Consider the following 16,690-nt stretch of genomic DNA (forward strand, 5'->3'; position numbering starts at 1 on the left):
TTATCAATGCATGTTAGTTGAATTTTCCTGAGTGATTATTGTACTGTACATTTGATTGCACGCGTAGACTCAGACTCAGACTCAGGGTTTAGTATTGTTGTGTGTGTGTGTATTGTGTGAATTAACATGTTTGATTTGTATGTAGTGCAGGATGTGTGTGTATCTATGTGTGCGTGTGTCTGTCAGTGCGTGTGTGCGTGTGTGCGTCTGTGCGTGTGCGTGTGTCCGTGCGTGTGATGACAATGAACACGGGGCTGGGCTGGATGACATATAAAAGCATGTTTGACAGAACAATTTCAGGGAACTCCCACGCTGGTTCATTGATTAGTGCATAAATTATCCAATGTTATACCACACCTCCTCTCCCCTCTGGTCCTGCCTCACCCTCCCCATTTTTTTTTTTTTTTAATATTTCTCTTTCTCCCACCATTTTTTACCATTTGATTACCCTCCTCTTCTTCCCTTGTCACTGATATTTACCTGTCATAACTACTGTTACATGTCCATCTTTCTTCTTACTGTACCGTACCTCTTCCTGCCCCCCCGCCCCCCCACCCTCCCCTGTAAAAAATACGGTGTCAAACATCCATGTTCAGTGTACATAGTTTAAGAAGTCATATTACATCATCATCTTCACCATCATCATCATCACATAGCATTAAAGGTAATCAATAAAATCTCAAAATGTATTTCAAAGGGAATAAGTTGGTGAAGAAAGGGTGGTAAAATTAGATGAATGTGTCCTCTTCTATCACCTCCAGTAAAAAGCCTGGCAGCTGCATTCTCAACCAAGTGCAGACGATTAAATGCTTCTCTACTAAGTGCAGGGTATAAGGAAATTCCATTAGTCGAGATGGAATGAAATAAAGGCAGGTCAGGTCAGGGGCAGACAGAAATAACTTAATTTTGGAAACATTTCTTAAGTGATAAAACTACAAGTGAATAACCCCCCACCCCTTACTTGAGATTCAAAATGTAAATTTTAGTAAACGGGTTCAGTCCCAGTGGGTCATTGACCGAGGATGAAAGCTCCTTTACTTGTGATTCCCTGATCTTTCCTCTTATGCTCCAAGCTGGGCCAAATTTTCACTTGTGCACCAGGCAATTTAAAATAATTGTCGCAAATTTATGGCAATCATTCATTTCTCTCGTGGTTGAGCCTTTTGTATTTTGTTCACTTATTGCACTTTCCTTATGTTCTATCTCACACCAAAATATAAACTTTTAACAAACAAATAAACAAATGATATATCTCAGGGTCTACGAAGTGATTATAGCAACATAAATGAGCCCAATAGGATAAAACCTTTTGATTTAAAAAATGTCTGGCACCTCAGGACGAGATTTACATTCTAAGCATGCGAGTAAACATTTCTTTCCTACAGCATTTTGGAATTGTGGGCTGCTAACATGGGTTTATAGGAATGCCTTCTAACTGTCATAAGAAACTGCCCCACGGACAACAAGTACACTCACACTTGTTATATAAACTGTATACTTACAGTAAAGAAGAGTGAAACACTGTATACGATCATAATTTTAAGTGCTCCGGTGTCTATTCCACTTAACTTTCTACATCATTAAGGCTGACTTTGCAATTTTGCCTCACTTTGCTCTCATTCTGGCATTATTGTGTCACCGTGTTTGGCACAGATAGAGCGCTCTGATTACCAGCCGTCATGAAATTAACTTAAAAAGAAAAAGAGAAGAGTGAGACGGAGGAAAAATACAAAGAAGGAAAAAAACCAGAGCGTATACCTGGTAACCATGTGAAATGAGAAAATTAACTCGTTGACTCTTCAGAGATGCAAACTTCAGCATTCCTGAAAAAATTAAATATGGGTGTGACAATATATATTTAACGCCAGCATAATGGCTTCTCTTATGGATTTGAAAGTCAGAAAGCGCTGGCAGACCAAAAATAAATGAAACAGTCCATGATAACATCAGGGGAGATAGCAATACAATACTAAAGCTATTTAACTGGGACTCTGGCATATCTCCCTGACCGAATCTGACTCCAGGCCTTTTTTATCAAGCTTATGAGATAATGTCTCAGTTGATTTGTTTTAATGGGCGAAGAAGGATTTTGGAAGGAGATAAAACACTGGCTTTGATATTGCTTGAGGCAAAACATAATCAGGGATAACAAAGTGTTTTTTGTTTTTTTTGTTACCTCTATGGGGTGCCCTGAAACATCATATACCTTTAATAAAGGTTGAAGAATAGGCATAGTTTATATGATGTAATAAACATCATAGCCACAGTGACGTATGTGTTAAAGGCCATGCAAAAAAGCTCCAACAGCAATCAAAACAATCCTTTTATCTAATTTCATTCCCAGCTGTAATTGAAACACATGGCTTTCTACACATACAGCATTTACAACACTATTAAAGAACAGTATCTTAAAATAAAACCATACCACAACTCCCTAATTTATTTATCATGAATAGTATTATTGAAAATTCAGAATCACCAAACAACCTTTTAGATTACTCCAAGAGCACAAAGAGAGCCTCGGGAATGGTTGTAAATGATTGAACTTATATGTTGCATACTACTGGTTGTGTGCACTGAAAACCAAACTACTAAGTTGAGCCTGATGAGATATGAAGTGTTCACAATGAATGGTTTGAGAAACCTGATTCTTTCTCCAGTTTGTGGGCTGAAATGCACGTCAACGTGATGCATATTAATAGACAATTTGTGGTGCATGAGTAAACACGTTCGCATACATGTTAAGACGCACATGCTTGCGCACCCACAAAAATCCTCACAAACTCCCACCAATGGGCACTCCAGATCAGCCCCCCCCCCCTGTCGGCCGCCTGTTTCTCGCCCTCCCTCGCCGCCCGAGAACGCTACTCCACTCTTTAATATGTCTCAGATGAATTTTTGATTTCGCGAAGTTCAAAGCCGCTTTAATGTTATTCCTGGTGTCGTAATTAAAAATGTCTTCAAACTTTTGTAGCGCACGGCAAGCTGCAGCGGGCTGCATGCCTGGACAGGGATGGAACATCTAAAAGATAAGATAAATAAATAAGCCACGCAAGGCAGAGTGTAGAAACCATTCACACCCCAGAGGATGTGTGCAGTTTCTAAAAATGGGCTCTGATGAGCAGAGATAGCAAGAAAGAGATAGAGAGTGGAAGTGGCTCTGTCCATATGATGTGGATCGCTGGTGCAGAAAATATAACTATTGGCAGAGATGGTGTAATGAAATGATAGTTTCATTATAAGTGCACAGCAACTGTGTGAAATATCAGTTGTCATGTGCCTTCCACTCTCAGAGTATAGAGAAATAAACAGATAGGTTGTCTGTTTTGGCATGCAGCTGTGAGGATGTACGCATGGCAGCAAGTTTGTCTTAATTTGAGCTCTACGCTTATCAACGCAACTTCAATTCAATTCCAGATTTTGGTGTCTGAAGATCCCTTTACAGTCCTACGTATGCTAAAGCTAAAACTAAAGCTGAAGCAGCTTATCAGGGCCACAATGCTTCTGTGTAGCATTCAGCGTTTACCGGCTGAGTGATCCTAACCTGGTTATGATTTATTGAAAAGGTGCGCAGCTGCTGTTCTTGTGAAGCCGGTGTTACAGCTTTTACTAAACTCAGCTTCCTGTGAAGTTATGACTACTCTTCAGCAGCATATACACTGTATTATTGTTACAGTGACCCAGAACATCAGGGGGGGGGGTTAACCCTTTTAAATGACGTAGCGAGTGGTTTTTCCTTGCACCGAGGTGAAATCATGTATAGCCTACTGTGCTAGCTAAAGTGCTGGATTACGCATTGCATCACTTAGACAGGACTAATTCGTGGTGACACAGCTGACTCGCAAGGTGATGAATCCAATCTTTTTTCACTGCAGTTGAACTGTAGGTGGTGTGGTATTGAAGTCAAGAATATGTTGGATGGTATTCTACTTTTTCAGATTTTCTTTTTTTTTGTATTACTAATTATATTTATTTATCAACAAAAGATTTTTTTTTTCTTTTTACTTTATTCGTGCTCCTTTTTTCCAAATCCTCCTTAAGCTTTCAACGTCATAGACAACCGTTATGTTAAAATGAAATACCTGGTTATGCTTACATTGTTAAAATCATCTGATGTTGACAGTTATTAGGCTGAGTAAAGAGTCAGACATTTGATCATAGTGTTTACCTATTTATTTGTTAATCATTCTTCTTTATTTATTAATTCTTGTAAAATTCTAAATAAAAAATACGAGTGACCGATCCACTAAACCATTAGTTTCAGGTTACGAGGAGGGAAAAAAATCACTTTCATCTATCCATCCCTACCTTTGTACAGATGAGGGATTATTTGTTTTCTTTATAATAGTACTCTCTGTTGGCTCTGTGTGAACGCCATGAATGTAAAATGTGTTACAAATGATGAGCAGTTGCTTCTTGTCCATGCATCAAATCCTGGTGTGGTTTAGGACAGAAAATCATTAAAAATATAAACTGAGACTAAAATGGTGCCGCTGCAAGCAGGAATTGGTCAAAGTAGAAAGAGTTGTGCAGCGAGCGGTACAGTTTACAATGGAAATGCTACCAGTTAAGAAATACATTTGATGCTATTTTCTCCAGGATCAGTAAAGATGGAATTCACTGTGTGAACTGTTAATGATAGTCTTTCTTCAATTGTCTTTTATTTCACAAGTGACTGTGTAAGTTGTATAAAGAGAAGAATCTCAACAAGATTAACATTGTATTGTGATTTTTGTTCATTATAATAACAACTTTAACATGGAAATGAAAACAGTATGGTGGTGCCATCTCATTAGCATTGTGCTAATAGAGCAAGCACTGTGCCAAAACCGGTTCTTATTGCTTGATTAGAAATGAGTAATTAAACAGAATTAGCAATTTAACTTTTGCCCAAAAAATAATTAGAAAAGGTCAACATGAAGGGCTTAAAGATTGATCCATAAATGAAAGCTCTTTGATAATATATTCAACATGTCACATTTTATTAAATCACCGCCATCCCTCAGTGGCTCAATACTGGGAATACTAGATGTTGGAGTTATAAAACTCATGGAACGAATGAGGAAAAAAAGCCAAATATAAAAGGCAGAAAGAAGAATACAAAGAGAGACAAGAGGGAAAGAGCGACGGAGGTGCGTTGTTGTGACGAGAAAAGTGAGAAAAAACAAAAAACAAATTAATAGACGAGAGAGCTCCATAAAAATCAACCATCTAACACAATGAGTGGAGTCACTGAAGACAACACTCGATCTAAAACAGCTCATACCAGCAGGGATCTCCTTCATAACACTGCTCTGTGAGGCTCTGTGAAGAAACAAAAAAGGGAGTGTGTGTGTTTTGTTTTCAAAAATGTGTATCTTGCAGGCACATTGCATTTTTAAGTGCCTGTGAATTACACCCACATATGCATGCATACACACAGAGTTGGGTTACTACTCCCCAGCCATTGCCTTTTAAGCTTGGTGGGGAAAAGCCTGTCACCAAATTAAAAGAGAAGGATGAGTGCTTGGGGTACTGATGACTAGCTGTGTGATGAGGCGCACTCATTTGTAAACAGCCATTGTCCCTCTCTGCCTCCCCCTCATTTGCTTACTTGCATCATTCTCTGAACTATTTTCAAACAAGTATTTTAAGTGGACGCTGCACAGCATGAGGCTTGCAGTGACAAACTCTACACCATCCTACCCAAGGCATATCGGGTTCCCATTCAGGTTTGATTAGAGCATTTTTGCTTGTTGGTCCCCTTGGAAAGAGAAACTATTGATGATACACAAACAGTTGTGTGTGCGTTGGTGTCAGTGTGAAGGTCAGCCTCTCCACAGCAGCATGGCCACACTGCTACTTCAATAATGTACTAATTTCTCACTGGTATCTGGTATTATGTGCATCATTGGTGTTTCTAAATGTAAAAATCCTAACGGCCAAAATCTTGTTTTTCACATTTAGAATTTTTTTTTTTTTATTTTTTTTTTTTACCCAGTGGAGTAGTTCTTAGCGTCAATTAATAACCTGAAAAAGATGCATGAGTAAATAACTTTTTAGCATAAGATTAAAAAATAAACCATTCAGTGGTGTCAAATTAAGCACCTGCTTGAAAAGTGATAAAGAAATAACACTGTTCATAGCCACTGTACTCCAGCTCTCTTTTCTGGGAGTGAGTGCAGGTTCACTCATCACCATCAGGTGAGAGTCAAAGATAAAGTCCGAAGTGTTGAGTTTTAGAGTGTTAGGAAGATTACTGACTGTACAGTCTCTACTGCTGTGTTCACAGAGGTCACAGCTTCTATTTGTAAGTTTTTGGCAGTAAAAATCTTGATAGCAGACAAAATTATTAGATTAGATTATTAGTATTATATTTTGCTAGTACTTGAATGCACCTTAAGTCAGCTGTACTGCTCTCAACTTGGACAGGTTACAAATCTAAATTTCATACTTTACTGCAATAAGTCCAATGACAGGTAAGAAAACACATGCAACAAACTGTTGCCTTTCTGGCGTGGTAAATATAGATTAGATATTTAAGAAGATAGTAATCTTAGTGAAACACAGACATGGTTTTCTCAGAGGCCAGACAATTGATATTTTACAGATTAATTGATAAATATTTACATATTTGAATTCTAACATTGTTTGTGCTCTACTATACCTATTGCATTTCGTTTTAGATTTGGGGAAAACCTGAGTACGTGTCTATGAATTTATCAATAATCCAGTAATTACTGATATGGTCCACTATACCCACATCAATCCTCAACTCGAAAGAGTGAGAGCACCTTTGGCTAGCTGGAAATATAAAAACAAATCCCTGGAGGACTCTCTGCATGGGAGACAATTCCTGCGTAAAATGACATATTTACATTATTTGTCAATCTGTGTTGACAGTCCTATTTTAGCAGCCTGATTAACATTTTGCCATCGTAGCATTAGCAGGTCAATTGGTGCACTGGCCTCTCATTTCAGCTTCATTAGGAGGGAGATCCTTTACCCCTGGACAGTCAGTTACTTTAAACACTTTTACTTTTGCACAAAGCATTCTTAAATCGGCGCGAAGAAGTGGCAGTGATGGACAGATTGGGTCGGGAAAAGGGCAGCGGTGTTGTATCTTTGATTGACAGTTTAGATTTGATAAGGAGCTATGATGCCAACTGTACTGTTACAGAGGGAGGCTTGTAGCTGGCCTAAGGTCATCTTATCAAACCTGCTGTAAAGAAAGTTCAATTGGTTGGCTCCCCACTGGTTCCCTTCAACTATGTGGCCACCAGCTTCTACGCTATAATGTTTCTTGTACTCCGCAGTTTTTCCACAGCCACAGCTTGATTCTTACTCGGTTTTCTTCTGCCTAAAATTTCACTTTAAATTTCTTTATATGTATATCTGTCGATATCAACCTAACCATCTGTTTTAATGGAAATTTACTTAATATCGATATAGAATCTGATAACAATTTGTAATGCATTTTCGGAAGACTTATGTGCACCAGGCAAAACACATTCTAGTCCATTAGTCTTCCATATAGAAGAGCCTTCATGCATTACTGTAACCACACTCTCTTGTAGCAGACTGCTGCAGAACAAATGGACTGTGTGTGAGTGCAGAACAGTTTGTAAAGTGGTTACAGAGCTGTGTGTAACCTTAGCTTTGCAAACAGAACGTTCCAGTCTCGTATTGTTCCTCACTGTGTAACTTCCTGCCCTGTGTGCTCTTGACTTCACAAAAACTCTTCAACAACCTCCTTTGCTTCTTTATGCTCTAATTCCTTTTTTTACATCAGCACCAGCTGTAGGCCCTCCAGCTCAGTTGCACAATCCAGTGCAGCAACCTTTAGTCAGCTCTGTATGCTACATGCGTTCAAATGTCTGACTAAATGTTGTTCAGGTTTAACCATTTTTTGTTTCCAGGAAAATCAAATTTTTCTCTTGACGGTCAATGAATAGTAACGTCACTCCTAACTGACCTGATTTTCATCCCTCTGTACTGTGACAGCAACTAAGGCAGTGTGAGGTTTTGGCAAATCCGCAGGAGGTTTCATCTGGGTTGTCATCAGCACATCACACAAGTACATTTATAAATATACAGAGAATTTCTTGCATCATTTATCTCTGATATTAACTGAACTGATGGTAAACCGAGCAAAGAAAACTGAAAGAAAAGTCGAACGATGCTTACAAACTTTAAAACCTTGCACACAATAGTTCTTATCTAGTTTAGGTCTGCCTTAGAGATGCCACCGCACTCCCACAACAACCTCTTATGATGTACTTATTGTAAATTACTGCCATTTGAAACAAGACAGCACCTGTGAGCTTCAGCCAGCATTAGCAGTAGCTCTTGTTTATCACTTCAGCACCATGGACAGAGCACATTACACAAAGTAGTCCACAGCTCTAGAGAAGGTAGAGGCACTTGAGCTGGGACGAGTAGCTCGTTTGATGAGGGCTATTTGGTGTTAATGATGAATCATTTATACCAAGCCATGATGAAATGAACCAAAATACTAATTAGGCTGCTCAGAGCCATTTTACTTAAATTCCCAGTATATAACAGTCTTTTTTATCAGTCTGTCTGTCATATCACTGTATTTAAAAAAATAAGAATACAAATTTATGTGAACTAATAAATTCTATTTATGAGGGTAAACTAAGCTGAGGGTAAATTTAGAAAGGAAAGAAGGCTTCTACTTTTACCAGGCAAAACACTTTAAATTGGATGGAAAGGATTATGTTAAAAATACCAAAATTCTGAGAAAATCCCTGTACTACAGTGAAACACAAATTGTTGGTGGACCCAGTGCAAGCCCATCTCCACATAGCTCCTGACAGGTGGCTGAACAAAGCTGAGGCTCTGTCATTCTATGAGGATGCAGGCTGAAAAGGACATGTTTGAAAAGCTTGACATTTATTTTTAGTTTTTAGCTGTCGAACCAACTAAATCCACCAAATATAAATTCAGTTATGACAATAAACAACATCAGATGATGACTGATGATTAATGGAAGTAATTACTTACAACTCTCAATCTCAAGTGTGCAGTTTTGCTCATCCAGTGGATACCTTCTTAGGTCCATCATACAAGCAGCAGTGGTAGTGATCCTGGAAAGACATGACACAATCAAATGTTCAGTTCACTGCACTGTGCAAAATCAAGCTGTGTTTGAGACAGCAAACTGTATGTTTCAACAGGACAAGGACAGTGAACCCTAGCATTAAATAGAAAAAGATAATTGATGTTTCAAAGATAAACCACCACTGGACTGGACTGGACTAAGTTATACACAGCTGCAACACAGATATTTAGGTCCATACCTGGAGGGAACAAATTGAGATTTTATCAACTACGGTGATTTTGTGATTTGTAGAAAGCTGATTTACATGTTTATCAAAATAAAAAGTAAATTTACATTTATTTAGCCAAACGTCTTCGATTTTACAAGAATTCTCATGACCATTTGCAATCCATGTGACTTTGAGTCACAACACAAGACTTAAAATCTTCCAAAACCTCTACAGGTAAATGCTTTGAGGGGTTGAGATGGTGGGGTGGTGGTGGTGGTGGTGTTGGTGGGAACTCCATTGGGGATTAGAGGGCCATAGCTAATCCTTATGTCCCAGTTTTAGCATTGTTTGGATAATCCTGTGGGTCTTCTGTTAGGCCCCACCTGAGATGTGAGCCACTGCAGGGATCAAACTCGATGGGACAGCGGTGACAGCAATAGGCCAGAGATAACAGAGGTAGTGTTTGTACTCTGACAACTGCATGTCATGTCGTCATGAAATAGGTGGGATGAAAGGGAACACATCACAGGCTGACGACATCTTGACTTTTCAGGTCGAGATTATTGCTTGTGTTCGTTGATACTTCGACTGAAGAACTTACAGATTTTTAATTGCCGATTTAAACTTTTCAAGAATTGTTTTTTTTTTTGCTATTTGTCTTATAATTAGCTGTTACAACCATTCAGTCATAGACCACATCAATTCACTTATCAGCATTATGTTACGTAACTTCTGTTTCATCTCCCCAGATGGCACAGAGATTTTCTTTTAAATGTGCAAGGCTTTTTTTGTGTAAGTATGTTCTGGCACAGTTGTTCATCCCTGCCTCTCTTAATTTGACTGACAGCGCTTTGTTTTGTGAACATTGTTGTTGAGTGAAAAGCTGCGTGAATAAACAAGAATGAAAGAGATGGTGGGAGGTTCTTTTATGTTTGCCTTCACTTAGAATCAAAGCCCTTTTCATGATTTAAGTTCTTAGCCCATGAAGTTTCTCATATAGAGGGAAGTCTGTAAGAGGCACTGGCACAACACAATAAGATCTGATCTATTATCAGGTGCGATGAAATTGTCTCCCCTCTGTGTCTCAAGACACCTATGAAACTGTAGCTTTCGGACAATATTGTGTATTATACACAGAAGTAAGCCTGTCAATGTTCCTCTGAAAATAGTATAAATCAAAGACGATGTTTTGATTGTGTGTAACATGTGTCTCCTCAAATAGGCCTCTAAAACACTACTATATATATCATCCCAACACTGTTTATTAACAAAAGGTCTCAGAGTAATCATTCACTTACGTTTTATCTGAGGAAGTACTTTAAATGACAAAATGTAAATTATTTTCCCCTGTGGCAGGCTGACGTGGGACCTAGTTTTCGTCTCTAGCACCTAAAGTGCCACAAATCAACACTACTTGACTCCTGGGAGCATGTTGACAAAAAAAAAAAAAAAAAAAAAAAGAGATCAATACAATGGTAGATTATCATCTTCATTTCAGCTGGGAAGGCCTCGAGGGAGATTGTATGGACAGATTCAAGTGGAGCATAAAGTGGACCCCCGAGGCTCGATTATTTTACTTTCCCTTCAGCAGAATCCAAGTCTGACATAAGAAACATGCCTTTTTCTTTCCTGCTCCTCTCCTATTGTATCGTACTTATAGATATATCACCATAAAAGCATTTAGCCTCCCACTCACTCTCAAAACAAATAGACAGGGTTGGATAATAAGGGATAATAACAGCAGCCAACCATGAGTCAATAGATAAGGTTATGTTGTCCATCAGACTTTGTGAAGAGAACATAAGGACGAGGCTGTGAGTAATAGGCTGCCATTCTTTCCCTGGCTCTGGTCTTGTATGAGAACTTGACTCCCACAGAGGGAGTTGCCACAGAGCAGCACAGCATGGTGGGTAATCGTCTAGGCACACCTGACAACATAGATAAATTTGTGCCAGAGGAGTGGCTCATCTTGAGTCCAATCCTCTGTGTTACACAGCAGAGATAATCACCTTCGTGTGTCTTTGTGCCACTTTCTTTCTCTTTTCCTCTCTACTGTGTTTGCTCTCGCTTCTACTATTATTCAAGCAGCCACCACGATGGCAATATATTTACAGGTGGAATCTACACATTTCTAAAACCCAAGTATACGTGACAACAATGAGAAACAACTTTATGTGATATCCTTTTGAAGATTTTGAAACGATGACGCAGCAATGCTACGAGACTTTCGCAAAAGCTCTTGTGGTCGGTTGGAGGCATCCCATCACCTGTGTCTGTGTCTAGGCAACCGAGCTCACCACACGCAACATATGGTCGACAGGTGGGACGCATCTACCAAAGTCTACACAGTCCTTGAGGTCAGAGCAAAATCACCAAAAAAAAAACAAAACAGGGAGAAATGTGAACCTGTAGTTCACCAAAAAATATTCACCTTTTACCATTATGTCTGCAACAAAATGAAGCTTATGCATGAGTTCAGAAAGGATGATCTGTTCTCTCACATGCTGTCTTTATTCCTCTTTGGGTGAATACAGAATGCGCTATTCCTGCTGCTCTCTTTCTTCGTCACTTCAGCTTTCCCACGCTGTCAAATTCACTTCATAGACTATTTCATCATCGCTTAACTTGTCCAATGATCTTTCTGCCAGCATTTTTGAGCCAATCAGTCCCCCTTCCCTGCTCTTTAAACATCATTGAAATTCGGTCATTCTGCTTTTTAGACCTTCTTCTGTACAACATTCCTTCTCCCCATCACCTCATTCTTCTCGTTGTTTAGAAGTTAACGGAATTTTCCATCCGCCAACTCTGCTATACCAACTCCAGTGTCTGGACTCTGGGGGGACCTGTCCTGTCTCCAACCTACATATGGAACATTAACCTCATCGTCAAAACTTTATTTATTCGCCTTTAAAATGACCTTTCCTTTCTATACTGGTAGTTGCTGGCACTGGTCTTTGTAAGCCTCCTGCACAAAAACAGACATGCCCCGAGTTCATTCTTAAAAAAGAAAAAAATGTATGGGATCTTGAACCTCATAACACCAGTGTAAACAACGGCACTTTGAATCTTAAAACACATAACTACAGCAGTGTATAAACGAGTCCTTAATATTTACTCTGTGTGCCAGATTCTACTTGGCATGCAGTAAAATGGGTAGTACAATAAATGGTGCATATTTTAGACTATTTAACATCAAAACCAATTGACTATGTTGGCATTGTGATGGATGGAAGGACAGATGATTCTGAACAAGTCCACAGGTGACTGAATTATCAAATTTGGTGGAGATTGTCAGTTGGAGAATATGGTTAAAGATGATAAAAAAAAAAAAAAAACTATCATGATAAGGGTTCATGTCATTTTCACTTTTCTTCTTTCACCTGTCATTTCTCTCTTTAACGTATTTCTAGGATTACTTGAGTTCTGTGATTATCCGGGCTTTGCAAGGTGGTTGAATGACGACTCTTTTCACTGTTTCACAGTGATTTGGCTTGTGTTACATTAGAAGAGAGCAAAGTCATGAATAAAAAGTTATATACAAAGTAATATAACGTACACAGTACGTGTCCTTTCACCTTCTAACAGCCACAGTGATTTCCTTTAACTATGTAGTTTGCCCATGTCGTTTTTACTGTTTTAACATTTTACTATAAAGCAGTCAATGTTGTCATTTGTTGTAGGTATGCAGTTCTCTAATAAGGATGGGAGGGGCAGCAGGCCAAAACAGACCCGGCGTGTCATGATGAAAAGAGAGGAGATGAGAAAATAATACAGGACAGAGGATGTCAGGTGAGAGCAGTGAGGGGGCTATCGTAACAGTGCCTTTTAATACCAGTAAAGAAGTTGAAAGGGAAGAGTTCTAGCATTAACATGCTGTTTCATATTTCACACCTCAGGGATTTTCACCCCCCCCCAAGAGTGTAATGGGAGGGTTGTTTGAGCCTAAGAGGTTTAGATGGATTCTCCTTTTCTCTCTCTCTTGTCCCCTGTCTTTGTCAGCATTTATTTCTCTCTGATGGATTTGCTGCTCGTGATGGGGCGCCGCGGCTTCCAAGTGTTTAACCAAGGAGTAAATTGCCGGTTACTTTCTGGCAACTTTCTGATCTCTGTGTCAAGATAGAGTCAGCAGTGTAGAACTCAGAGCAAGAGCCTCTGGCAGAGTTTTTTGAAACCACTGTGTGGGAAAGGTAAAGGTTACGCATGTTTGTGTTGGGCAGTGCGTGTGCATTTGTGTTTGTTATGTTGCCGTCACTCTGTGGATGTGTGTGTCCAAGTGCCTGGTTGTGTTTGCAGGTGTCTGGCTCTCCATTTATCCTCACATACTTTCCCATTTCTTCCATCCATCAAATGATGCACAGCCGCATTTCTCACTCAGGTCTTAGTATAGTCCTTTGGTTGCTTGGCGACTGCCCGAAAACACTGCCAACAGCACCAACTGAGCCCCATATGCTGCGTCACCTGCAGTAACCCGCCATGTTTACCAGACTGTGCTCAAAGATTCTGTTCCTGGATGGCTCAAACTTGTGAGGTCAAATCTGGGCCAAGTAGCCTTAAAGGTTTCCAGCATGTCATTAAGTTTCAGGCCAAGTAAATGCGTTCGCTAATGGTCTCATACTCAGACATGCAACATAAAATCACTCCTGTTATTTTCACTCAACTATGCTTGGCTACTTATTTATACCATCATTTGCTTCGGGTCCCAGTCTACAGTGTTATTTTATGCCACTGTTAAGTTTAGCAGAGAGAAACAGCTAATGCTGATCTGTAGACCAACAATAGTTTAAAGTAAACAAGATGTCCATATAAAAGAAAACTCCAAATATTGTACTGCATCTCTTGATGTCGTACGAAGCACCCTGTCTCCTGGAAAACACATTTTATACAACTAAATTGTTTCCCCAATTATTTTTAGGTGGCAATGTAATTGCTTGCCTATACAGAATTGGATATTTTGGTGGAACAAAATATGTTGTCAGCAAACCTTTATGTCTCCTAGACTCCGTATTGATGTATATGTCATGTCCAAAATATGTACTTTATCAAACAGAAAGACAGAAAACATGTTCAGGTTGCAATTAGTTTCCCTTCAAAGTGTATTTGCTGTTGTAAATGAGTTGCACATAAGCATGATCAGTTTGATAAGCGAGGCTGTGTGAAGTCAGTGTTGCTGGTTTATATTCCAGTTGACAAACGTGATGTTGTGGTCATGAGAGTGAAACACAAGCTTTTAAGCAGTCAATATTGTCAGTCATGATGGGGCATCTGCTGAAAGAGGAGAGCGGGAGATGGGGGTGAACAGTGAGAATTGTGCTTCATATTGATTGGAAAAGCCCAAAGTATTTTCACTGTGACCAGCTAATTTAACATTAAAATCATCAAATTGTAATTACCAGAAAGAAAAAAAAACAGGTCACTCTGAAAAATAAGTATTTTTCCCTTTTAATAATTCAATGCTTTTTTCTTTAAAAGTATTTCCGCGTCTCTAAATATTGAATGCATGATCTGTGCTTGGAATGGAGTATTGTTTTCATAATTGTGGCATAGCCATTTTATTTTCATAAAGGATCTGAATACTTCCATTGCTGTACCGAGTTTCAACCAGAAGCACAAAATGTGCTGAGTGCCAGAGATGCATTATTTGATATTTTAGATAATGACAGCATCCAGAGAGCAGTCATCCCATACAGCCAGCTGCTTCCCACCCACAGCCTACCATAAAAAAACATAGGGAGTAGGGTGCTCACGGAAAATCATTGCTATTTAATGTTCAAAGACAAAATGTTATGATTGTCATTTACTGTGAATGCTTCGTTAATCTCTGATTAATAAAGTCAGACGTTAGTTGTGTGCTAATTTCTCTCCCTAATTGCCAGAAAGGCTGTGTGTTACTGTGATCTTACTGCTGTTTTCCTTTGTACACTAATTTTCAATGATAAACACACAAGTCAGTTCAATAAAGAATATTCAGGCCTTTCTGGCAGCAAACAACCCCTCTGAAGAACGAAGACAAGACTGCGAGCCCAGATGTGCTTCCTCAGGCCTAACCTGACACAGAGAGACACTTGTTGTTTGTCATTTGCGTTTGCTTTTGTTATTATTTTTCGTAAAGTCAATTTCTGCTTCTTGCGGTTGTTTCCCAGCAAAGGAAGAAATGCCCTAGAAATAATATGTTTACTTTTGAAAATCAATGTGAGGGTGTTTTAAGTTACGAAGAAAAAGAACAGTCGTTTGCATGTAAAGAGATGTGTGCAAATAAAAGCATATCAACCCACAAAAGGGTTGGTTCTGTTTGCCTTTTATCCACCATAATGAATCCCTGAGATGAATTAGCAGTTCAATGCAAGCGTGTGTGTGAATATTCACTCTTTGTTTGTACATATTCTGTGTGTGGCTTTCTCTGTTATCTGCATCTATGAATGCTGCATCCAAGTACATTTCTAACAAACAGCCTCAATGACGGGATTCTTCTTTTCAACAATGTGTCTTGCTGAGACACCACAGATCCCGAGACGTGGCTGAAGGGACATTTCTTTTAGTATTATTATGCTCACCGTGTACTTTCAAAATAATCTTCTCTCTGCAGTTGTGATAAGACATTTTCAGATTTTGTCCAATTTTTATGTTAAATGTTACGTAGCTTACTGCAGCACAGCATTGGTTTTAGGGTCAGTTACGCGCTGTGAATTTTTCTCGGTAAAAACACCCCCCCAAAAAAACAAACAAAAAATTGTTCTGCACAAAATTTCCTTGGGTTATCTCGGATATTAAGTTAATCTAGAGATAGCTCCAACACCCAATGAAACAACAAATTGTTGTATTTGTATTTTTTTTGTATTGAATAAACAAAGTAGACACAATATGAGTGTGCTTTAGATGTATTGTGAGGCATATAATTTAAACTTTCAAAAGAGCCATGCTTAATGTTTCTCTCTGCATTTAGTCTATATTTAAAGCTAATCATCTCTTCACTCTGCAGCCTCATGATTAATTTACACAATTCTCAAAATGTCAAACAATTAGCACTAAGTTTGTCTCTGAATTGGAATACTGAATACACTGCCTGTATTAATGTTGCATATTTTCAGTCTTATATTTATCCTTAATATATCAGTATTATTATCAGAGTATATTAGCATTTGGATATCTTCAATTCCAATTCATACTTGATTTTCTTCCATGTATGGTTTGTAATTTGCTTCTACGATGTCCCAACTGTCATCCCATGGACCATTAAAGTTTCATGTGTTCTAATCTAATCTATTGGCATAATAAATTAAATAACTGCATAATTTTTATTAGGCGACAGTAATATGCTGTAGCTGCATGTGCTGTGTGGATTTATGAGCACTCACTGACATGCGCAAGATCCCATGACCCAATTTTGGATTTGTAAAAATCTGGGCATCCTACTTACATGA

The 16,690-nt window shown here is 38.8% G+C and overlaps 1 protein-coding gene across 1 annotated transcript in view; it reads right to left on the reverse strand.

Annotated features, from left to right (window-relative positions):
- LOC138632441 (gamma-aminobutyric acid receptor subunit beta-2) overlaps positions 1-16,690 on the reverse strand; it is a 59,965-nt gene that overhangs the window by 12,604 nt on the left and 30,671 nt on the right. Inside the window, exon 5 of the mRNA XM_069718013.1 lies at positions 9,007-9,089. Within this exon, the coding sequence (XP_069574114.1) occupies positions 9,007-9,089 (83 nt within the window). The remainder of the gene's footprint in view (positions 1-9,006; positions 9,090-16,690) is intronic.

This window comes from Brachyistius frenatus, unplaced genomic scaffold, assembly GCF_029030835.1.
Source record: "Brachyistius frenatus isolate BFR_SWC_R1_liver_20210118 unplaced genomic scaffold, ASM2903083v1 Contig_5, whole genome shotgun sequence".
Classification (NCBI taxonomy): Eukaryota; Metazoa; Chordata; class Actinopteri; family Embiotocidae; genus Brachyistius; species Brachyistius frenatus.